This window comes from Galeopterus variegatus, unplaced genomic scaffold (assembly GCF_000696425.1).
Source record: "Galeopterus variegatus unplaced genomic scaffold, G_variegatus-3.0.2 Scaffold1768, whole genome shotgun sequence".
NCBI classification, from domain to species: domain Eukaryota; kingdom Metazoa; phylum Chordata; class Mammalia; order Dermoptera; family Cynocephalidae; genus Galeopterus; species Galeopterus variegatus.
Genome location: NW_007727879.1, coordinates 121,150 through 147,412, shown reverse-complemented (window position 1 = coordinate 147,412; position 26,263 = coordinate 121,150). Strand labels below are relative to the sequence as shown.

Here is a 26,263-nt window from a genome sequence, read left to right as displayed (position 1 = left end):
TTTTTTTTTTTTTTTTTTTTTTTTGTCTTTTGTCTTTTTCTGTGTCCGGCAATGGATCGCAACCCTCGGCGCTGCTCCCGCGCCTCGCTCAGCCAGTGAGCGGGAACCGGTCTGTATGTGGGATCCGAACCCTCGAGTGGGAGCGCCGCCGCGCTTCCCAAGCGGCGCACTATCCAGTGTGCCACCGGGCCGGCCCCTAGGTTCACATTCTTATACATAAAGCAAATGGCATAACTCGAAGAACTGGTTCCAATATTAGGGACAGGCCAACTTCTAGTTCTATTAATATAATTCTTAAACTTTTGTTAAAAAATGTGGATCAAGAACTTGTGCTTTTACCCTCCCCGACTTCTCCCCTTCCAGCTAGCAATTAATGTCTAAGACTTTAACAAGAATTGCTTTACTCTAGGAATTAAAACCATGAATGTATATTATTTAAGTGCCATTAAGAAGAATATACAATCTCTCATCATTCAGAATATCCGGATTATAACAGTGATACTTGACTGAAGGACAGGTTACATATAACCTGTGCTGTGTGTTCTACAGAAATAGTATATAGACCCCTGAAAGTAGATAGGGTGGTGGTTCTTGAACATGGGATGATACTCAAAAAGTTTAGGAAGAAAGCCACATCTCCAAGGCCTAGTGTGGGTGGGGAGAGGGTTCATGCTTGCACTTTACAACCTGTAGGTATCACAGTACAGGTGAGAGGCCAACATAAAATATACTTGCTATTTAACGACTTTGCAAACTGTTTTACTTTTTCTCCTAAATGATTAACTCTGCAAATTAGTTCTTTCCATGTATCGGATATAATTTTAGATGTCTTTGGCAATGATCATAAGCCATGTTCTATGATTCTCTTTATCTCTCCTCAGATATCCAGAAAGTGGTACTCTAGAAATGAGTGTTAAGGATCTTCGACCACGAGCTAGAACCATTTTGAAGTGGAATGAACTAAATATTGGTGATGTGGTAATGGTTAATTACAATGTAGAAAATCCTGGACAAAGAGGATTTTGGTTTGATGCAGAAATTACCACACTGAAGACAATCTCAAGGACCAAAAAAGAACTTCGTGTGAAAATTTTCCTGGGGTAAGATTTCTTCACTCATGCTATTTAATCACTGAATTAATCAAGGAATATGATTTTTGGGTATTAGGTGCATGTTCCTGAGTAAAAAAAAAAAAAAAAAGAAGATGGAATCTATGAAAGATGGAAAGTTCTATACTAAAAGAATATTTTTATAATTCTTGAATTTTTTATTAAGAATGGCTTAAATCTCCAGCTCAGGTTAGAGATATTATTTGGAAGAATCTTGGAAATAATGAAATATTTTATTAGAGAAATCCTTACCTCACAGGATTCTTGTGGAACAAAATAATAAACAAGCATTTTAATAGCTATGGGTGCTATGAGGAGTTATGCTGATCTAATGGCAGTGGATGATTTTCTAACCAGCTATCTGCTGTGCTTCTAAATCTAGCTGAAAATTTTCTTCCTAGTAATTTTTTTTAATGATCAATATTATCAGCATGTTTATCATTACAAATCGTAGTTATTCTTTGTGTCCCTTACCCAGTCACTCCCTAGCCCCCTTCCCCCTTTCCCACCTCTATTAACTATAGGTCTGTTCTCTCCTGTGAAAGTTCAATGTTTTATCGTGGTCTTTCCTTTCCTTTTTTTACCTTTCTTTCCTCCCTCCCACTTATGAGTGAGGACATGTGGTTTTTCTTTCTGTGCCTGCCTTATTTCACTTAACATTAAGTTTTTCCAAGCTCATCCATGTTGCTACAAATGGCAGAATTTCACTTTTTTTTCAATAGCTGTATAGTATTCCATTGTGTATATATACCACATTTTCCTTACCCAGTCATCCATCAGTGGACATTTAGGTTGGTTCTTTAACTCACAAAATTTAACAAACTTAATGAAGAGAATTCAAAATACAAAAAGTCACCTGAAACACCAAATCACACAGATGTTCCGTCAATTCTTTGAGAAATACTTTTAGATGTTTTTCCCAAGTGATAAAGTACTAGGCATTGTTTCACAGTTACCTTTTTATTTTTATTTATTATTATTTTTTTATTTTTTTGGTCCTTTTTGTGACTGGTAAGGGGATCGCAACCCTTGGCTTGGTGTCGCCCACACCGCACTCAGCCAGTGAGCGCACTGGCCATCCCTATATAGGATCCGAACCCGCTGCGGGAGCGCCGCTGTGCTCCCAGCGCCGCACTCTCCCGAGTGTGCCACGGGGCCGGCCCCACAGTTACCTTTTTACACTTAGGAAAATATGTTACCATCTTCCTGGGTCGTAGTCTTCTGAATAGTTAATTGGCTAAATAGCCAATTAACTTTCAGTTAACTTTTTAAAAAACGAAATTTATTAAACTGTTTCCAGTGTTTATTATAAATAATGTTTAAACATCCTTGTACATGCACTATTGTGCATTTCTTTTCTTCAGAATGAATTCTTAGAAATAGATTTGTTGCATTGTGCATTATGGATTTTAGAATGACACTGACAGTTTCCTTTTATATTAAGGGAAGCAGCCAAAAGTAATACTTGTCAAGTTCTTTTTTTTTTTTTTTTCCTTTTTGTCTTTTTTCGTGACTGGTAACGGGATTGCAACCCTCGGTGTCATGCCCGCACCACGCTCAACCAGTGAGCGGACCGGTCTCTATATGGGATCCGAACCCTCGGTGAGAGCGCCGCCGCGCTCCCAAGCGCCGCACTCTACCTAGTGCGTCACCAGGCCGGCCCGTCAAGTTCTGATTAACTGGATTTGTGACACATGGTGACAAATCTGGGAGCAAGAATCTGCTTATGGTTAAAAATACAAAACAAGGACAGGTAAACTACAGTCCCTATGACTGCCTATTTTTGTAAATGAAGTTTTATTGGAACACAGCGATGCCCATTGATTTAAGTATGGATATTATCTGTGGCTGTTTTGGTGCTCGTCAGCATTGTCGAATAGTTGTAACTGAGACTATCTGGTCTGCAGAGCCTAAACTACTTACCTTCTGTTCCTTCATGGAAAGTTTGCCGACTCCTGAGATAAAGAAAAAGAATGTTATAAGGTGCCGAAATAAGCTTATGTTTTAGAAAACAGATTTCACAACTTCAGGTTTGGTCCTATTGCTAGACTATGGACGTAGCTCCATTACAGACTTCTAAACAACTTAAAATTGTGATATGGATACAAATCATGAAGAGAGGGAGAAAGCACCTAAATAAATAGGCTATGTATACACGAGTATAGGAAGTTTTAAAAAATGTATACACGATAGGAGGAGTTAACAGTACTCATAGCATTGAGCTACAAAAAAAGCTTGCTATTTTAAAAAAAATGTCTCCTCAAGTGATTCTGAGGTATAGTTAGAGTGGAACACCTTGGCTGTAGGGACTAGAACTAAGATTTAGTGGAAATTATAGATAGGCAAATATTGGTTTGAGAGAACAGTTGTTTGAGAGAACGGTTATGTGATAGCTGTCCCAACAGTAAAATACACTGTCCTGTATTTTTCTAGTAAAAACTTAAATGAAGTGTTAAGAACACAAGAGCCAAAAAGGGAACCTGGTAACTGGTGAATGGGAATTTTTTTTTTTTTTCCATGATCAGAAATCTTTTCTCCTCGCTGAAAAGAACAGATAATTAGGGTGAAGGTATAAATGCATTCTGCTGTTGATAGACAGTTTGGGGCCGTGGCAAACAGTGCTACCATGACATTATTGTACCTGCATCCAGGTGCATACATATATTAATTTTTTCCAGGATGCTTCGTGTCTAGGAGTAGAATTTCTAGGTTTTAGAACCTGTGAATCTTTAACTTTAGTAGATAATGAGGTCTTGTGGGACCCAATGATAAGTAGTTGTACCAGATTACAGTTTTGCAACAGTGTAAGTGTTCCTCTTGCTCTGCATTCTCATCCACACTTAATTTTGTCAGACTTTTTGTTTCTGCTAATCAGATGAGTGTATAATAAAATAGAACCTCACTGTGGCTTTGATTTTTATCTTCTTGACTACTAATGGGGTTGAGAACCTGTTTGTATGTCTATTGGCAATTTGGCTATCTTTCGTGAGCACCCAATTCTAAACTTTTGTACATTTCTGTTGATTGGGTAGTCTGTCTTACTAGTTTTTATGAGTTCTAATTATGGAGACTAGACCAGTTACGTGTGGCAAAAATATCTTTTCCAACTCTATGGCTCATCTTTTCTCTTTGTAATGTTTGAATAGTTGTTTTCTTAATTTTAATATAGTTCATGTTATGAAAGTTCAGGGAAGTTTAATCAGGTATCTTTATATACTCATATATATGAGTATATGCTCATATAGGAATACAAGAAACCTTTGATCTGGGATCCAGTAGCTTTAGTTAGATTTACTAATTTTAATTTACAGGTTGATTGGGTTTTTTTTTTTTTTTTTTTGTCCTTTTTTTTTTTTTGAGACCGGCCGCACCGCGCTCAGCCAGTGAGCGCTGTGAGCACACCGGTCATCCCTATATAGGATCCGAACCCGCGGGGGGAGCGCTGCTGCGCTCCCAGCGCCCTACTCTCCCGAGTGCGCCACAGGCTCGGCCCCAGGTTGATTGTTTTGAAATGATTATAATCATCTGTGAATCATGACATTCTTCTTCTGTCTTTTCCTTTACATTTGATTTCTTCCTTTTGTCCTATTCTTCATCTGGGCCCTTACATTGTTGAAAAGAATTGGTGGTAGCAGGCATCTTTTTCTCCCTATCTTCAAGAGAAAACTGTCAAAATTTCATCAGTAACTAGTGTTTGATATATGTATTTTATAGTTAATGCTTTCCTGGATTTGGTTTGACAATATTTTGTGTAGGATTCTTGCATTCGTGCTGAGTGAAATTTGTACACTAATTTTCCTATCTAGCTGTCCTTCATAGAGTATGCTAATTTTGTGAAATAATTTGCTGAAATATTCTTCTATCTTATGGTAGAGTTTTGTGTCCTTTTCTTGAATGTTCGATAGAACTCTTCAGTAAATCCTTCTAGGGCTTAGTTTTCTTTGTGAGAAGGTTTTTTATGATTTTTATTTTTTCATAAAAAACAGAAGAAATTCATATATAAGAATTATTCATAAATAAGAATTGTTCATATTTTCTTCTTGAACTAGAATTTAATCTTCTAGGTATTTGTCAGTTGCATCTGAATTTTTAAATGTACTGTAATAAATTTATTTGGTAGCCACAGATTTTTGAGGTGTACAGTATCTGTTGGGATGTTCCTTTTTTATTCCTGAATTTAGTTTGTAACTTTTTGATCAATCTCACTGGAGATTTGTCAGTTTTGTTAGGCTTTTGCAAAGAACTAATTTTCAGCTTTGATTCTCTCTATTGTATTGAAGGTACAAAGGAAGAAGCAAATATAGGACGTGATTTTTACTCTGCCTTTGAGATTTAATAAGGGAACTTGGTAGTTTAAGATCATGCTTGTTTTTGTTTTGTGTAGCTGGCCGGTGCAGTGTTGTTTCTATTTTTAATTTATGAGTACCATAAAGTGAATATGCTTGAACTGTCTAGTTCAAGTTAACAAATTGTTTAAGTTTTTATTTTCTGTTTCTGTTTCAGTGTTGAAGAAAATTTAAAACACAAGTTTAGGGTTTTAATACACTTTCCAAAATAGTTTGTTTACTTACTATTGTAATATATTTTGTATTTAATCCATATGAAGTTATACTAGTTTAGATATTCATAAGTAAAAAGAAAAAAACAAAAAGCTGAATGAAAAATGAAAAAAAAATAAAACAAAAAAACCAAAAAAAAAAAAATATTCATAAGTAAAGTAGGATTTGAATCCTATAGCAAGGAAACTTATTTAACCTTACTAAAACTATAGATATAATTTATTTTCAGTGTCATTTTTATGGGGTTTCATTTATTTACTACATTTTTTTCATACCTGTTTGTCATGAAATCTCTTTAGTGATCATTCTTAACACTGAAATATACCCTCCTAACAGAATACTTATTTAGTAACCATATCAAGTTATAAGTCAAAGCTCACTGTGCTCCAACCATGTTGGCCTCCTTGTGTTGCTTAATCGTATAAACACACTCTTGCCTCAGGGCTCTGTATTTGCTGTTTGCTCTGCCTGGTCTGCCTTACATAGATGCTCATTTGGCTTGCTCTGTCTCTTATTTCACTTCTCTGCTCAAATGTCACTTCAGAGTGGCCTTTCTTGATTACCCTATATAAATCACACATCTACATCCCTGGCATAGGTTACTTGGATTCTCTCTTACTCTTTTTTTTCTTTACACTATTTATTATCACCTGACATTTATTTGTCTCTCTTACCCCATTTGTGTTAGTTTCCTGTTGCTGCTACAATGAATTACCACAAACTTAGTGGTTTTAAGCAATAACAAACTTATTTTACAGTTCTGGAGGTCAGAAGTCTTAAATGGGTTTCGTTTATCAGCGTGTCAGCAGGGATGTGCTCATTTTTGGAGACTCTAAAGGAGAATCTGTTTTCTTGCTTTTTACAGCTTTTAGAGGCCTCCCACATTGCTTGGCCTGTGGCCTGCTCTTCCATCTTCAAAGCCAGCAATGTGGGATCTCTCTGATTATTCTTCTGTAGTCACGTTTCACTCTGGCTCTCTTCTGCTTCCCCTTCCACTTTTAAGGTCCCCTGTGATTATATTGGACGCACCTGGATAATCCATCTATTTCAAGGTCCTTAATCATATCTACAAAGTCCTTTTTGCCATGTAAGATAATATATTCTCATGTTCCTGGGATTAGGACATGGACACCTTTAGGACCCATTATTCTGCCTGTAATAAATACCACTGGAATGTTAATGCCTTGGTTTGTTTGTTTGCTGCGGTATGCCAGGCCCTGTTCTAGGCACTAGTTACAATGGATTTTCAGTAAATACAGTATTTCATAGATTTTGAGCGAATAGAATTTCATGTTTTAACATCTCTGAAATCAAAATGTATCTTAAAATTGCTACTGAGCTAACTAAAGTGTAGAGTTCTAGAGATTTTCGTTTGCTTCTCCCAGTCACCTGGGAGTGCCATTTAACTTTAACTTAAATTCTCTGCTTGAACTTTTTGGGACCACTCAGATACTGTGAATTCTAACTTTCGAACCTGCATGAATCCTAGCTTGTGGTTCAATTCTTAGAGGATGCTTTTTCTTTTTATAACCAGAGGCAATATTGAAGCAAGTATGTTTACTTTACCTGCAAGGTAGTTTATTTCCCATTTTTCTTTTACTATTAAGGACTGTTTGGCATCCCAGCTTTTTTGAGGGTCCTTCTTAGATACCTCATCGCAGGCCTTTTTTCTTTCTTGGAGTTATATAATGTGTCTTATAGTTGTTGGCTTCCATTTAGTGTCCCAACTTTATTTGAGGGTTCTTCTTAGACTGCCCCATTTTGGGCCAGTTTCTTTTTTGGTAGTACATAAAATAATGTTTTACAGTTGTTATCTTATTACATTCAATCAAATATGAAATTTCTAGAATGAGTTTATTTGTGTTTTTGGTTATGATCAATGGCTTTATGCAGAGGAAATGTCTCTGGGTTTTTAACTAAAATGATAGATAAATAAATGAAAATGTGATTTTTAGCTTTGAAGCTACCTATTTTTGTGACATTGATTGAATAACTTAAAGTACATGGAAAGCTTTTGCTTATGGGTAGAATGGGACAGCTGGCTAGAGATGAGCACTCTTACTTAAAACAACTAAAATAACCAGATCAAATAGTTATCTGTTTCAGGGCAGCACAGAGTCAAGGTGAGCTGCTGGGGCTGTGACTCCAGAGAGAGAAGAACGTCAGAAGGCAACTGGCTTTTGTAGTTGTGTTTTGCCCTGTGGAATCTGCTAATTCTGGATGCAGTGCAAAACCTAGTTATGAGCAACTGGGAGCAGGGTGGGAAATCATCAGAGCTTTGGGAATGTATTTGGTTGTGGTGTTGTTTTTTTTCTTATTGCCCTTGGCCAGTAAGGGGATCTGAATCCTTGACCTTGATGTTATCAACACCATGCTCTAACCAACTGAGGTAACTGGCCAGTCTTTTTGGCAGATATTTGGGATGCTTTCAAGCATATGGCCCGATTTCACCTTAGGACTTTAGCTAAATCCTGGGCTTCTGCTGGGCAGGAGGCTGAAATTTAAAATGCAGAGTGAAAGTTTCAGCAGTCTTAGAAGGCAAACATTAGATTTTAGGATCACTGGTGGAGTCATTCCACAGACTATATGACAGTCTTTTAGTTCGAAAACTTGATGGCTGAGGCAAATAGGTAGACTAAATCTTATCAAGGTTGTAAACCAATCTTGACTCAGCCTTGTCGCAGATTAAAATGTTAAACCACTGCATATCTCCCCAGCAGAAGGGAAGGTTCAACCTTCTTTGCATAAGTTAACATCTGAAGCCTGTAATATTTTATATACACCACCCATCATGGAGGCCAAAATACTATGCTGCCAAAAGACAGGGCCACATAATCAGAAAAAAAGAAGAAAAACCAACAGTAGAAATGGATTTTGATAGTAGGTGACCTTGATAATTCAGGTTATCAAAGAAGGACTTTAAAAACACTGTGATTAATGGGCCGGCCCGGTGGCACACTGCTACAGTGTGCCGCTTGGGAGCGTGACGACGCTCCCGCCGAGGGTTCGGATCCCACATACAGACCGGTTCCCGCTCACTGGCTGAGCGAGGTGCGGGCGCAGCACCGAGGTTTGCGATTCCGTTGCCGGTCCCGGTCCGGTACGGGCGCGACACTGAGGGTTGCGATCCGTTGCCGGACACGAAAAAAAAACAAAAGATAAAAACACTGTGATTAATATGTTCAAGCAGATAGATGAAAAGATGGTATATTTCACTTGAGAATTAGAATCTATAAAATAATTATATGGAGATTATAGAACTGGAAAATAAAGTAAGAAAGTAGGACCTTACTAGTTTGATTTAACAGCAGATAAGACACAGCAGAAGATTGGATTAGTAAACTAGAAGGAAGGTCAATAAAAACTGAAACATGGAAAAAATAATGGGAAACACACAATGTTAGACACATGAGACCTAGTGAAAGTTCTAATTATGTGTATTTGGAGTTCCCAAAGGAGAGAGTGGAGTGAAAACAGTATTTGAAAGTGTAAAAGTCAGAACTTTCCAAAACTGAAAAAAGTATCAGTCCAAATCAAAGAAATTCAGTGCACCTTGAGCAGGATAAATATGATGAAAATACAGTGGCATACCACAAATAAGACTGCTGAGAACTAAAGATTAAAAACAGATGGAAGATGACTGAGTTCTCATGAGAAACAAAGTAAGCCAGAAAACAATGGAATGGCATGTGAAAACTTACTAAAAAAAAAAAAAAAAAAGAATTCCCAACTTAGGGTATGCTCACCTGGGAGAGCGTGGTGCTGACAACACCAAGTCAAGGGTTAAGATCTCCTTACTGGTCATCTTTAAAAAAAAAAAAAAAAAAAAAAAGCGGGGGCGGGGTGGGGGGATGTGACAGTGTTGAAGTTGAAGCCCACAGTTTATAAATGGAATTAAAAGATAGAAATAAAATATACAAACTTTATTAACGTAAGTTCCATCAAGCTCAAGACATTTTCATAGGTGGTGATACTAGCCATTTAGTCTATCCTTAAAGAACTGAAAGTCTTGGGAATTAACCATGTCAATGTAGACTTTTTTTACATTATTAACTGAAGAAAAATGGGTGCCCTTCAAAGATTTTTTTTTTTAAGATTAGGAAACAAAAAAGTCAGACTCAAATCCAGGACTATAAGGTGGATTCATCTCTAAAAATTTCTCTTGCTTGATGAGAGAAATGAGCAGGAGTGTTGTGGTGAAGGGCTCTATGGTGAAGCTTCCCTGGGTGTTTTTCTGCTAGAGCTTTGGCTAACATTCTCAAAATAAGCAGATGTTAATGTTCTTTGGCCCCTCCAGAAAGCCAACAAGCAAAATGCCTTGAGCATTCCCCAAAACTGTAGCCATAGCATTTGTTCTTTAGGCTGGCTGGTTAGCTCAGTTTGTTAGAGCACGGTGTTGTAACATCAAGGACAAGTGTTTCGATGCCTGGACCAGCTAGCTGCTGGGAGAAAAAAAAACATTGCTCTATACTGGTTCACTTTTGCTTTGATGGGGTCATTTCTACCTCTTGGTAGCCATAGCTTCGATTGTACTTTGTCTTCAGGATCATCCTGGTAGAGCCGTGTTTCATCTTCTGTTACAAGTCTTTGAAGCAGTGCTTCAGAATCTTGATCCAACTTGTTTCAAGTTTCCATTGAAAGCTCTGTTCTTATCTGCAACTGATCTGGGTGCAACAGTTTTGGCACCCAGCAAGCACAAAGTTAGCTCAATTTTAGTTTTTCAGTCAAAATTGTGTAATTGAAATGTCTGTAGTCCTGGGTATTTTTTCTGCTGTTAATTGTCAGTCTTCTTAAATTCAACTAGGACATGAACAAGGTTAATTTTTTTTCTTACAAATTGATGTTGGTGGTTCATACTGTGGGCTTCATCTTCAACATTTTCTCATCCCTTCTTTTTTTTTTTAAAAGATGACCAGTAAGGGGATCTTAACCCTTGACTTGGTGTTGTCAGCACCACGCTCTCCCAGGTGAGATAACTGGCCATCCCTATACAGGGATCCGAACCTGCGGCCTTGGTGTTATCAGCACCACACTCTCCCAAGTGAGCCATGGGCCGGCCCTTGTCTCATCCCTTCTTAAAAGAAGTCACCCATTTGTAAACTGCTGATTTCTTTGGGGCATTGTTGTAGTAAACTTTACATAGAGCCTCAGTGATGTCACTGTTCTTCCACCCAAGCTTCATCATAAATTTGATGTTTGTTCTTGCTTCAATATTAGCAGAATTCACGTTACTGTGATAGGGGCTCTTTTCAAACATGTTATCCTTGGTGCCTCAAACTAGATCATGCTCACACATGTTGTAATAAGTTAATGAACTTTTTTTGGTGTTAAAAACAAAACAAAACAAAAACCCACAAAGCTTGAAATCATTGCATAGTTTTTTCATAATATGCATTTCCCATGAACGTTTTGAAGACCTCCATACATTTCTAATGAAAATATCCTTTAAAAATGAAGCCAAAATAAAGAAGTTGTCAAACAAAATCTGAGAGAATTAGTCACTGACAGAACTTTGCTAAAAGATATACTAAAGACTTTAAGCAGAAAGAAGGTGATCCCAGACAGAAACATGGAAATAAAAGAAGGAATTAAGATCAGGGGAAGGGTAAACATATGGGTAAGAATAATTGGGCTATTAAAAAAAATAGTGAAGTTTAAAATATAAAATTTATTAACAAATTAATATAGTAGAAATGGAATAATATGTATTACATTAATCCAGAAGAAGGCAATTGAGACTAAAACACGTAGATAAAATAGAAAAAGTAAAATCATAGAAATAAACCCATATCAGCCATTAATTATATTAACTATATGTGAATTAAATATCCCAGATAAAGACAAAGATCAACAAAATAGATTAAAACAAAAATAAACCCCATATGTTGCTTATAGAGAAGACTGCAGTCACAGAAGCTGAAAGAAAAGGATGGTTGGGATTCTAGGAAGATGATGACAGCATAGATTTTTTTCAGCTTCCTCAAATGTCCTTATAAAAACTTAAAGAGCAACTAAAATATCTAATTCAAAAACACTACTACATCTATAACATAATAGGTGGGATAATAAGTAGTTTAACCTTTGGGGGCCATAAAATGTTACAGCTACTCTGCTGTAGCATGAAACCAACCGTACATAATACATAAACGAGTTGGTGTAGCCCCAAGTTCCAGTGAAACTTTATTTACAAAAACAGGCAGCAGACCAAGGTTTTTTGACTCTAGATCAACTACTGATTTATGGGAAATATGAAGGTACTTAAAAGTTTGTGGAAAAATAGAATTAAAAGTTAATACAAATCTTACATGAACCTTCTGAAAACCCCTTGTACAGATGACAGAAAAAGCTATTTACACTTCAGGAATGCAAATAAAATCAAGACTGTGAAACTCCATAGGACAAATGGTTGGAGTTCTTCAAATTGCAAGGGAGAGCTGATGTAGGAATTTAATAGAGACTTTAAAAACACAGACCAAACTATACCATATGCTTAGGGAGGTAGACAGATTATAAGATAGAGAATTAAGGTAACTATAACTCTTGGGAGGGCACGAAGAAGTTGTTACTCGGAGGGGGCATGTTGAGGGCTTCTGAGGTTGTTGACAGTTCTATGTTCTGTCGTGATTGATTGCTAAAGGATGTGCGTCTTATCGTTGGTTAAGCTGTACGTTTATCAGTGCTGTCTTCTGCATTTGTGTATATTTGACATTAAATGTTTTTTTTAAAAAGGGTAAAAGGATGGAAATACTCTTTAAGCAAATGCTAACAACAGAAAAGTAGACTTGATATGCAGAATACAGACATTTTATGTGAAGATTTAGTGTTCTTAAATTTGTGTATACCTAATAACATAGCTTCAAAAATATAAAACAAAAGCTGACAGATTAAAAGGAGAAATTTTAATTGGCAGGGTACCATTTTATCTAGTCTTTAAACTAAATTTACAAGATAGTTTATCTGGTAAGTAGGTAAGTAATGAAGTCTTGGAATTTTTTTCCCTGATAGTTGCCTAAAATTATCCTTAACTTTGAATGTTAACTAATCACTATTGTACCTTTACCTACTATTGGAAATGATAGTTCAGAGTGATTGGAATAGTTATAACCCCAATTTGTAAATAGGCAAAATTCACTGAGTTTGCAACCTGACTTTTAAGTATTATTTGTATGTGGTTTAGATTTTGCAGCCAGAAGTTAACCTTTCTTCCTTTTTTAAACAGGGGTTCTGAAGGAACATTAAATGACTGCAAGGTAATATTCATAGATGAAATCTTCAAGATCGAGAAACCGGGAGCCCATCCTCTTTCATTTGCAGATGGAAAGTTTTTAAGTATGAATTTTTCTTTTGAGCTTAGACCACGTGTGTTGTTGGGAAGAAGTCTAAAAACTTGTAGGTGTTACAAATTTATTTTCAAGAACAACAGTTTTGATCTAAGGTCCATTTTGGTTTATGGATTTTTCTCAGATGATAAAATTTCATTTTCAAAGACATATATTCTAATCTTTACATTTTATTGTTCCTTTTTAAAATTTGCTGTTTCCTCTGTTATGGATTCTATCCAGAGAAAAAGCCCATTTCAGTAATTTTGAGGCCATCAAAGACTAATTTTTAATGAGGTTTATTTTCGTACTCGTGGAGCCTGAGAATGTTAGTGCTGATTGAGTCTTGAGTTTTTGGAGGAGGTAGTAAATGAGGTTTATATAACCATTAGAATGTTAGAGTGCAGCCCTTCCTCTTTATTATATAGATTTTTCTTGCTTGATATCATAGCTGGTAACAGGTAAGACTAGATTCTAGGTCTTCTCATTCCTGGTTCAATCACTGTCTTGCAAATAGATTACAAATAAATTATTTGATTACAAATAGATTAATATACACTTTATACAGTGTTCTATACTCTTACTGCTGAATTTCTTAGAACAATCCATTGACTTTATGCCATGTGTCAAAGTCCTAGTATATTCTGGAAAAGAAATACTTAAGACCAAAGGGTCCTGCCTAACCTTATCTTTCCAAGGTAATTATACAAGATTAGAACAAGACAAGACCTTTAACAGGTCAATGAATAGACTTCCGTGTTACCAGTCTAGGCCATTCTCATTTTTTGAAGCTACAATGCTAATACGTCTAGAGTTGAATTAAGAAAAAACCTTAAGGCATGTTGAATAAATCTATTTAATGTGACTTAGTCGTTCTTAGTAAAACACAATAGAATACCAAGATTGACTAGGTTCTTACGTCTTTCTCTGTTCTTTCCTACTCTCAGTATATCTCTATATATTTGTTCTTCTCTCCTCTGCCTAAAGCTAATCATAATACCTTTGAACTTGTGTGTAAAGAATCTTTTCAGAACCAGACTGCCACTGGTCAGATCACTCTGCAAACCAAAAATCTAATTGTGCCTTTGGCATTTTGTGTCTGTTCTGTTTCCATTGCTGATATGTTGTTATAGCTACCATAGTAGAAAGAGAAACAATATTGTTATCTTCCACTAATTAGCAAGAACAATCAGTGATCAGTCACAAAGTTAGTAGTGAAAGCAGTAGCATTATTCTTCCTCCCTCTCACTTGTGAGGTACAGTTCCCCTTTCTCTTACATTGCTAAACCAGCTCTGATATGGCAAATTTTCTCACAAATGTATTGTGTATATTTATAAGAAATTCATAGTATAAAATTATACAAACTCAAACAATATTGAACTCTCAAGAGGAAGTCACTTTAACAATGTGTGTCATTCCAGACATCTTCCTGTGTCTGTATAATGCTTTGTGTTTTCATACAGTTAATACATTAATATTTTTAATGTTTTAAAAATATGTTCTGCAATTTCCCTTTTGAATTTAATATACACAAATACTTTGTATTCTTGTAAATTTATCTTTTTCATGAAATCTATTCAGCTGTTCCCCTTTTGATTGACATTTAAGTTAACTTTTGGTCTTATGAACATTGCTGTAAGACTTTTGTGTTCAGTTCTTTTTATTAAGTAGTGAGGTCTAAACAACTTCATTTAACAAATCGTATCTCCCTTGAAATTTTAAGATATCCTGTGGTGCCACAATGAGATCACTACACTGCCCTTGGGTATCTTGATTTACATTTGGGCAACTGTGGGTCAATATATATAATTTTTAAGTCAAAAAATGTACATAATCTTCATGTTTGCTGGTCATTAGGTTTTTCACTGGCATATGCCTGCGACCCTCCCTGAAATTCTGATTCAGAAAGTCTAGGATGAGACTTAAGCATTTATTCTTAAAGTCTCATACTTTATTATTCCCTTTGGTTCCTTTCTTTTCATTAAAAAAGCTGTATGCTGTTTCCGTGGGTTTTTCTTCATGAAATTTATAGGTATAAAGATTATTTTAAGACTGGGCTTGCTATAATTTTGTTCTTAATAGGGAAAAATGACCCTGAATGTGACCTGTGTGGCGGAGACCCAGATAAGAAATGCCGTTCTTGCTCCTGTCATGTATGTGGTGGGAAATATGAACCCAACATGCAACTTCTATGTGATGAATGTAATATGGCCTATCATATTTACTGCCTGAATCCACCCTTGGATAAGGTCCCAGAAGAGGAATACTGGTACGATTATCAGGTTTTTAGTTGTCATTTTTGTTATGTAAAGAATTGAATGTGAAATATGTATTCCAATCACCAAAAGTAGATTTCTGAAGATATATAGTGTGTATTAAAGTGCTTAAAATGTTATGAAAATGTTATAGCCAATGAGTACTTGGCATTGATGTCTTTGATTTCTGTAGCTTCAGATCTAGTCTCTAGCTCCATTTTTTAATTGCTCCAGTCCCTTCTCCAATATGGAATCTCTGTTCTTTCAAAAATGCCAATCTGATTGTGTTACTCCTTTGCTTCAGAGGCTTTATGTTGCCTTACAGGACCCTGCATGATATTATTTAGTTGCTTCTCTGGCTATATCTCTTACCACTTTCCTCTTCCATTTCCCCAAATACTCTTCTCTCTTGCCAGATTAAACATCTTTCAGCTCTTTAAATAAGTCATGTTCTTTTTCTCCTCTGGGTATTCACACTTGGCATATTTTCTTCTTGGAAGCATTTTCCTCTCTTTTCTTGACTACAAAATGATATTATTCATCCTTCAGCTTTTCACTTAAATATGACTTCCTCTGGTAAACCTTTATGGATGTCCCTCTCTATCCCCCTACTGTCTTAGATGTCCCTGTTATTGTTCTACAGTGTATGCTAGAAGTAGCACAGTGCTTTATATGGATTATTGTATTTAATCCTGTGAAGCTGATAAGTAGAACAAGGCTCCAAGATCATATATAATTGCCAAAATCCATACCTCTTCTATTGAGTAGTGATAGCTACAAAAATAAGTGATTAGAAAAGAGACTGGAAAAAACGTGCCCAAAGTTATTACCTTTTTAATACCATATTAAGGAGTTTTTGTTTGTTTTGTTTTTTTAACTATGGGCCATATTGCTACCATTGAGAGTTTTAAGAGGGATTGACACAGAATTACTGATGTTAATAGGTGTGTAGCTGGTATCAATGTGAAGAATAGCTTGTTCTCCCTTCCTTTGATCTCTCCCCAGCCTGTTGGTGAAGGTGGTTGCTGTATTATGACAGAGGCTGTAGGAATGGGAGAAAGGGGGAAGGGATATAACTTCTTCCTTTCACCCCCTACTATATCACATGGTCACACTCTGAATTTTACTGTCCCTAGTAACTATATTTCATCTGACGTCTCATGTTTTCCTTCCCTCTTGTTACAATGGGTGATAATATTCCTGCTTCTCTAAAATGCAAAACGTTTTACCTGCTCTCACAGTTTTCATATCCTTTTGCCTTTCCAGGAACTTCACTTCCTGCAGTTAATTCCTCTCCCGAATTGCTATTACTAGGTCATTCTCATTAGTATCCTAGAATTTCTTCGAGTTTTCAAAACAGGCGCGCACACACGCCTCCCTTGATCCCATTTCTCCCACCAGCTGTCCATTCCCTCCTCTACTTCCTTCACGGAAAAGACCTTCTCATGAACTATTTCCACTAACTGTTTCCATTTCCTCTCCCTCCCATTCATACCTCAGCACTTCACTCTGGCTGTCCTCCACTAAATCTGCTTATGTCAGGCTCACAGATACTTTGTATTTCCAAACCTAATAGTCACTTTTCAGTCCTCTCCTTACCCTACTGCTCACCTGCATACTGTTTTTACAGATTTTATGATATCATATCCTGATTTTCCACCTAATTCATTGGCCTTTTCTTCTTAGTATCTTGTTGGTTTCCCCTCACCAGATTTCAGAGTTCCCCCAAAGCATTACTCTACTTGTTGTCTCCGTGCTTACTCCCTAAGTGATGACCTCATCCAATCATGAGACTTGAACTACCAAGCTGATAGTTCTGAATTTATGTCTTCACATCTAATCTCTCCTGAGCCTTATATTCCTATATCCAATTGCTTACTTGATTGGCATTACAAAATTTGTTCAAATGGAGATCTTGGTTTCCACAAACACTCAAAATCTTGCTTCTCCCCCAATCTTCAGTAAATAGTACTATTACTTGTTCATGCCGAAAAGCTAAACTTCACAAAATTTGTTCAAATGGAGATCTTGGTTTCCACAAACACTCAAAATCTTGCTTCTCCCCCAGTCTTCAGTAAATAGTACTATTACTTGTTCATGCCGAAAAGCTAAACTTCGTTCTTGATTCTTCCTTTGCTCTCTCACATACTTTACATCTAATATATCAGCAAATCTTGTCGGTTCTTCATAGTCTTTCTCCATTCTTATCCCTGAGTCTAACCACCATCTCTTCCCTGAACTTCTCTAATAGATGCCTAACTAGTCTCTTTGCTTCCACAATACTCACCTGCTGTCCTTTCTCCTGTGGCAACACAGTGACTATACTAATTCCTGAATCCAGTCACTTGCCTGTTTAAAATCCCCTAATGTCTTCCTGTTGCACTTAGAGTAAAATCTAAGCCCTTACCATTATGACCTGGCCCATGTCTACTCTCTAACTCCATTGCTTATCACTAGCCTGTTTACTTACTAACGTTCACGTATACCCATCGTTGTGTTCCTCAAAACATACCATTCCTTTTTATGCCTCAGGACCTTTACACTTACTGTTTCTTGCCTGGAGTACCTTCCTTGGCTTATCTACTCCATCTAAGGACCATGCCATTTCTAGTCACTCTTATCACATAACCCTGTTGTGTTTCCTTTATAGCACTTAACACTTTCTGAAATTCTTCCCTCGTATGTACTGTTTTTTCTTAACTACCATGTACAAACATTTTGGTCATGAACATTTATCCCCAGCACCAAAATAGTGCCTGGCACATAGGACGTTCTGAACAAACCTGTTGAAGAAATGAATCCTAGGGAGGACTTTTGGATGATATAATTAGAAGACTATCTCATATTACTCTGTGGAGTATCTCTACATATCAGGGTCTTTCACTTTACCTGGAAATCTTCCTTAATCTTACATCTTTTCTACTTCTGCAACTCATGTTGTCTGGATATTTAACTTCTGAACTCATTACTCATCAGACAGATAATACACAGGATCTTTGATAAAATTATAAAGTTATGAAAGTGAGCATATCAGGTAAAATATAGTCAGTCTTTAGAACAGATTGATTTTTGGAAGGCTTCCTAGTTTCCCAGTGAAAAAGGATTTTAATTTATAGTATTTAGTGCCTTCTCGGACATAATTTGCCCAAGACCAGGGCCCGAATTATTTCTATTTTTCTCTCCTATAGTGCTAAATAAGGTATCTGATAATTAGGCAGTCAAGATTGACTAGTGGGCCTAAATGTCTATTTTACTCTAAAGGCCACATGGAATAATTATGAAATTATGAAATGGAAAGTGTAGTCGAGGGCTGGTTGATTAGCTCAGTTGGTTAGAGCATGGTGCTGATAACACCAAGGTCCATAGTTCAATCTCTATTGACCAGCTGCCAAAAATATAGAGAGACATATATGGACAAAGAAATTTAAGGTTAATTGGGCAGTGGCTGTTAGATCTTTGTTCAGATAGTCCCAAAGTTTCTATTTTCAGTGACACAAAAATATCCCCATCTCATTCTATAGGCATATATCTTGGAAAAGATTTAAAGCAGCTTATGATATACAAGTTACAATAGGGTGACCAACTGCAAATAGGCTAAAGGACAAACAAATGTAGGGCATTAAAATTAAGCTAGGGATAAGGCTAATATTAACAAACATCTTTGAATCCTATATACTTGCTATAATAGACTATACGTTTTTGACTGGGAATCCTAATAAGCAATTTAGATGGAGAGATGTATCCATTGGATAGTTCAATGTTTGGTTTAGAAGCATTTATTCTTGCTACTTTTGTTTTAATAAGAACTTTAAATGAATCGTTTCTGTTCTTAGGGTCAGTGAAAAATTAGAGTTCATTGTGCTATTTGAATCTCACAGCTTTGTCATTTGAACCAAATTTGAGAGTTTATAATGTTAAAATCTTTAAGTACTCTAAAAGAATGACACGATTTTTTTTTTTTTTTTTACAGCTGGCCTAACCATGTAAATATTCATAAGTGTAGTACTTTATAATACTTTAAAAAGCCAGCTGAAGTTCTGTAATATACACAAATAATGCATCTTAAAACATTCTAACATAGACCATTACTGTTACTGGCCTTAACATGGTATTGTCAAAATTCCTTTGTTCTTTACTTCTTTTAAAGGTATTGTCCTTCCTGTAAAACTGATTCCAGTGAGGTTGTAAAGGCTGGTGAAAAACTCAAGATGAGTAAAAAGAAAGCAAAGATGCCATCAGCTAGTACTGAAAGCCGGAGAGACTGGGGCAGGGTAAGGAAGAAATTCCTCTTTTCTTCCTAGAAGCAAGTTATAATATACAGTGTTTCAGTACCAATTAATAGTAATGGTATAAAAGATTAAACAATATAGTTATTTGTTAATATCAGTGATACTTAAATTACATAAATACAGTTGGCCCTCCATATCCATGGGTTCCACATCCATTTATTCAACCAACTGTGAATCAAAAATATTCAGGGAAAAAATAAAAAATAATACAAATAAAAAGATGATACAGAATAACACGTATTTATATAGCATTTACATTGTATTAGGTATTGTAAGTCTAGAGATGATTTAAAGAATGCAGTAGGGTGTACCTAGTAGATTATATATACAAATACTGTGTTGTATTTAATAAGGGACTTGAGCATCATAGATTTTGGTATCTAGGGGTAGGGAGTGTCCTGGAACCAATACCCCATGGATGTCAAGGGACAACTGTAGTTGGGATTCTATTTTACTTACATCTTATGGGAATTAGGAGCTTTCATTAAGATTTAACCTAAGTGCTTTCTCAGACAGCTTGTTTTGTGATTTATAGGGAATGGCCTGTGTTGGTCGTACGAGAGAATGTACTATTGTCCCTTCTAATCATTATGGACCTATTCCTGGTATTCCTGTAGGATCAACTTGGAGATTTAGAGTTCAGGTATGTTTTAAAATTGGCTTTAGTTGAGAGGGTAATAATGGATAAGTTCAAATTGTAGCAACGTTGATGTCTACTGATTATAAATGGACCTAGCTAGTATACCATATGGCGTTCAGTGGTTAGAATGAAAAATTTTCTTTAGGATGGGTATACTCTTTCCCAGAGGTTAACAGAGGAATATACATCATGGAATTAGGCATCAGCTGTGCCTTTTCATCACTTTTACTGTTCTGTTACAGTTATTGTAGTTAATGTTATTGTCAAGCTTTCTAAAGACTTTTTTCTTGCAAAAATTTGAAATATTAAGTTGTTCCTGTAAGTCATGTGGTAAATTTTCATTTTCTGTCACTGAACTCTAAACTTGCTTCAGGTGTTTTTTGGGGGGGCTTATCTTTCTAAATGAATGCCGAGATATTGAGCAGAAAGAAGTACCAGCTAATCCAAGAATAAATTATTTCCCTTTTCTCCTTGAGGAAGGCTCTGTTGTATTTATTCCTAATTTCCTATTTGGAAAGATAATTTTATCATGGAAAACTTAATATAAAAAAAAAAAACAATCTCTTGAGTAAAACAGTTTCCATTTAGAGACACCCAGGATTCTGATCTTTACTTTCAATAAGAGGGTTTAATTTTTATATTGAGTGGCCCTGGTACTTAGACCTTTGATACAATTTTAAAAATAAAATAATGTAATACGTATACATAGCTTGAAAAGTTAATTACTAATATGATTATATCTTAAAAACCCACCCCACTTTTCATCCCCATTTTCTGTTTCTCAGAGGTAACCACTTTAAAATCTTAGTTGTTTCCTCCGTATTTACCTTCTAATTTCTACATAACATGTTTATACTAATTTTTTCTTTATATTGTAGTTTTATTAACCTTCTATGAAAGGTGAACATTTAGTTTAGTACTCACTCTGTGTCCTTTCATCCTTTCAATAGCTCTATCATAATTTTAGTTGAATCAGTATTTAAGGTTAATATTATTATGACTTTGTATCTAAATACAATACAAAACTATAAATACAATAAAAATACACTTCGTGCATTTATAATTGCCTTAATAGGGAATTGTTTGCTTCATTTTTTTGTATACCTGTTACTTCCAGACTCTAAAGGCTCCATTTATATGGTCTAAGATGACTATGAGTTTGTTGGCCTGAGCAACTAGTAGGATGGATTTGCCATTTAGGAAGTGCGGAAGATTCAGAAGAGCAGATTTATTTTTACCAGGGTTGGTGAGGTGGGAGAATCAAGTGACCCTATCTTCTGCTGAAGTGTCTGGTGTTTCTAAGGCCTTAACTTTTCCAGGTTCTCTTGCTTTTATTAGCTTCTAAAGTGCATTTTCCCAAGTTCACTGTGGAAGCTTGAATTTCAGCTTCCTTTACTCTTTAGGAACAATTATATGACAAACAGATGAACTACAATACCTTTCTTAGGTAATTTGAAGTACACAAAGAAGTGACACTGGTTTTAGTGAGGCAGAATTGAAGATACATGGGATAAAGCAGAAGGCCACTGAAGTAGAATAGCATGAGTAAACTAGAAATGGATAGCATGTTTTGGTAACATTGAGAAGTTTTGGATCAAGCATCTAAGTTTCATGAAGGAGAGGAAATAAGGCTGGGAATATAAATAGGAGCCAGATTGAAAGGGGATAATGTATAATGCTTAACTCTGGCCTGGTACTGTGGGACCATTTAATATATATATTAAGCAGTTGAAAGTCAAGAGCAGAATTGTTCATTCTGTTTGTGATAGAATGGATTTGAAGGAGCAAAACTTAAAGGCATTAAAAAGGGGTCTTGTGAGCATTCATGGAGCAAACTAAAATTGAGCAGTGGAAGTATAAAAAGATGGATTTGAGAGATTTAGGAGGTTGAATCAGCAGTCCTTGTGACCAAATGGATTTGGAATAAAGGAGAGCAGAGGAATGCATTTTTGACCTGGCAAACTGACTGGGAAACAGGGCCATAATCAAAGATGAGAAATAAGAGGGAAGAGGTCTGGATCACTGATAGTTCTCTTTTAGCTGAGTTGAGCTGGAAGTTCCAGTAGATGCAAGATGATATTTATTAGTTATTGTGAAACTCAGAATTCTAGGCCCAGTCAGTTTATCAGCTCAGTACCTAAAGGATATATTTGGGGAGAGCTAAATTGAGAGAGCAAAAGATAGAACTCTGGGTGAGACTCAGTTCGAGTTTTTAGGGTCCAATAATATATACAAAAGCATTTTATAAATGTAACTGTTCAAAGGTATTTTCAGACTCTCTTTGCTTATTTTATAGGTGAGCGAAGCAGGTGTTCATAGGCCCCATGTTGGTGGAATTCATGGTCGAAGTAATGATGGGGCTTATTCTCTTGTCCTGGCTGGTGGATTTGCAGATGAAGTAGTAAGTCATGATATAGCCTTGTTCTTTAGAACCTGTCTTGATCATTCAGTAAAATACAAAATCTTAGTCTAGGATATATCAAATACTACTCTTTCTTTTTAGCATAGTTTTTATGTTGAAGTGATCAGTTTTATACAAGTCATAAGGTAACCCAATTGGCAGTGTTTAATCTTTACATGTACTGATTTGACTTCTATGTTCGTGACTTACATAAGGCAAATACATTTTCTGTAGAGTTAGTTTTTAAAAAACTTACTATTTTGAGATAATTGTAGATTCAGGCATAGCATTAGAAATAATACAGAGAACTTGTGCCCTCTACAAAGTTTCTGCCAATGGTGACATGTTGCAAAACTGTTGAGTATATAGTACATGTCACAACCAGGGCTTGACACTGATACAGTCAGGAGGCTAAACATTTCTCTGATTGCAGTTTCCATTATCGTGTTGTCTTTTTTTTTTTTTTTCCTTTTTGTCTTTTTTCGTGACCAGTAACGGGATCGCAACCCTCGGTGTCACGCCCGCACCGCGCTCAACCAGTGAGCGGACAGGTCTCTCTATGGGATCCGAACCCTCGGCGGGAGCGCCGCCCTCTACCAAGTGCACCACTGGGCCGGCCCCCGTGTTGTCTTTTTATAGCTACACACATTATACTCTGCCCCAACCCTCCCAACCCCCGTCAACCTGTAATCTATTCTCCATTTCTATAATTTTGTCACTTTAAGAATTTTTATAAGTGGAATCATGTAGTGTGTAACCTTTGGAATTGCCTTTTCACTCAGCATGATTCTCTGGAGATTGTGGTATGAGTACTAGTCCATGGTGTAGATGTACCCCAGTTTGTTTAACCATTTACCTATTGAAGAACATCTGGATTGTTTCCAGTTTTTAGCTATTAAGGGTAAAGCCACAGTAAACATTTTTGTACAGGTTTTTTGTAAACTAAGTCTTAATTTTTCTGTGACAAATGCCCAGAGGTGCAATTCCTGGGTCATATGGTAGTTGCATGTTTTAAGTTTTTATAGAAACTACCGAACTGTTTTCCAGAGTGACTGTACCATTTTTATATTCCTGTTAGTGATGTATGAGTGATACAGTTTCTCTGCATCTTGCCAGCATTTGCTGTTGTTACTATTTTTTATTGTAGCCATTCATGTAGGTTTGTAGTGATACCTCATTGTGGTTTTAATTTGCATTTCTCTAATGGCCAGTGATGTTGGACATTATTCATTTGCTTATTTGTCATCTGTATAGTCTCTTTAGTAGTGTAGCTCTTTAGGTTTTTTGCCATTTTCTAATTGGGTTGTGATTGTTTTTTTTACTGTTGATCAACTACGTGGTTGGCAGGTATTTTCTCCTAGTCTGTTTTATTTGCTTGCTTTCCTGGGATGTCCCAATGATGAATTAGAGTAACTGTGGAGAGCAGTAAATGTAGTATGTTTTCAGATAAAAATAGAAAAGCTTGCCATCTTTTTGAAAGGCAAATTTGGCAGTGCGTTTACCTTAACAAGGCAAAGGAAACTGAAAGTGGAAATATACAGGTTAATCCTTTGTATACTCCTTTAGCGTGCATACTTCGAAGCTATATCTTTATTCAGAAATACAAAGGATGTTATAGTTTATTATAGTCAGCACTTAGAATTTTTTTTTTTTTCCTTTTTGTCTTTCTTCGTGTCCGGCAACGGATCGCAACCCTCAGTGTCGCGCCCGTACCGGACTGAGACCGGCAACGGGATCTCAACCCTCGGCGTCGCGCCCGCACCTCACTCAGCCAGTGAGCGGGAACCGGTCTGTATGTGGGATCCGAACCCTCGGCAGGAGCGCTGCCGCGCTCCCAAGCGGCGCACTATAGCAGTGCGCCACCGGGCCGGCCCTTAGAATTTTTTTTAAGGCTTATAATAAAACAAGTAAAGTAGAAGTAGGGTCTCTTTAACATTTGTTTTTAGTATCTGGTCAATTGTATTTGATCTGAGCCTTGACATTTGTTGTGTGTGAGACTTTGGCAAAATGATTCAACACCAGTAAACCTCTATTTCCCCATATGTAAAATAGAAAAAATAATATTATATCAGAAAGATGGTTATGTTAAGTGAGGTAATTTTTATAGTCCTGGAAACATAACAAGGACTCAAATGTCAGTTATGTTCTCTGTAGCAGAAGCTTATTTTAAATATATGAAACATATCAAACATGTCATTGGAAAGGTAAAATTAAGTACCAAGTTCAAGTGGGGTGGGTGTGTTACTTTTTGCCATGTTTTGAATGTAGTTACTAGAAAAACATTAAAACATTTGTGGAGAAAAGTACTGATGAACTGTTAATTATTTGTCTTAAGTAGTTAATTCTAAGTCTATTAAATAATGTAAAGAAGAATTTATTTTAGGACTAAAATGACAAGTACGCTTAGATTGCCAGCTAAGATGTGTCTAGAGATATTAGTGTATTTTATAAATGTTTTCAACCTTTTTTTCTATTGCAGGCAAGTCATATCTATAGCAGTAGGTGAGGGAAACCTGAATAAGCTTTTCTCATTCAAGAAAACATTTAGGGCAGAGCCCGTGGTGCAGCGCTCCCGCCGCAGGTTCGGATCCTATATAGGGATGACCGGTGGGCTCACAGCGCTCACTGGCTGAGTGCAGTGCGGCCGGTCTCAAAAAGGACAAAAAAAGAAAAGAAAACATTTATTCTGTAACTTTTAATTTGGTATGACATTCATGGAGCCAGTGGTCTTTTCTGTTTGAATAAATGGAAATGAGACTCTTGAGTGCCTGCTGATAATCTGGTTAATATTTTAGTCTAGTAACTTGAGATTTAATCAAATGCTAATTTTAGTGCCCTGTGTTTGGATGACCTCTCTTGAGAAATGAGGACCCATGAAGATGATCTGCGTCTTCTCAGTTGTACTGAGAAGTAGTTTGCTAGGTGGTCAGGAGAAGACTCTGAAGCCATGCTGTTCGGGTTTGTGTCCTGGAACCATCTCTTCCTAGCTGTGTGACCTTAGGCAAGTTCTGAACCTCTGCCTCATCTGTAAAATAGGGTTTATAATACTTACCTCATAGGATTGATGTGAATTAATCATATGAAATGAATTGATCATATATAAAGTGTTTGTCCTAACTCAACACGCATATAGTAAATGCTAGGTAGGTATTACCAGTAGTAGTGGTAGTACCCAGTTTTGTAGGCATGTGAAGGGTATTATGAGAGAGAAACTGGCAAAAATTGAGGCTATATTCTAGACAGCCTTGAATTAAGGTGTCATTAAATGAGTCTAGGGAGAGGTTAATGGTCTTAATTGGGCTTTAGGATGATTTATCTGATAGTCTTTAGGAAGGAGGTTGAGAAGATTGGGATGAAGGCCTTCTACTTCTACTTAATGGTGATGGCAGGAATGCGAGCATCTAGTTTGTTGTTTTGGAGAGCTGCTTTAGCCTTACTGATTTAGGCTGTTGCCTCACCAGGGCACAATTTAGTGGATCATGTACTAGAAGATGTGACAAATTTGAACTGATCTTTTTTCCATAGGAAAAATAGTCTGAAATAATATTACTTTAGCTCTGACAGTCTGGCAGTTCTTTTTTTCCTTATAATTTAAAGATTTTGTCAGTGTAATGATTGAAGTACAGATGAGTTAACTTTAATGATGTTTACTTGATTATTTGCTACTTGAAGAACAATCAGTAATGTTTT

The 26,263-nt window shown here is 36.4% G+C and overlaps 1 protein-coding gene across 1 annotated transcript in view; it reads left to right on the top strand.

The window, feature by feature from the left end:
• UHRF2 (ubiquitin-like with PHD and ring finger domains 2, E3 ubiquitin protein ligase) overlaps positions 1-26,263 on the top strand; it is an 82,983-nt gene that overhangs the window by 40,678 nt on the left and 16,042 nt on the right. The window contains exons 4-9 of the mRNA XM_008578826.1: positions 882-1,100; positions 12,888-12,997; positions 15,071-15,257; positions 19,391-19,514; positions 20,068-20,175; positions 22,469-22,573. Of these exons, the coding sequence (XP_008577048.1) occupies positions 882-1,100; positions 12,888-12,997; positions 15,071-15,257; positions 19,391-19,514; positions 20,068-20,175; positions 22,469-22,573 (853 nt within the window). The remainder of the gene's footprint in view (positions 1-881; positions 1,101-12,887; positions 12,998-15,070; positions 15,258-19,390; positions 19,515-20,067; positions 20,176-22,468; positions 22,574-26,263) is intronic.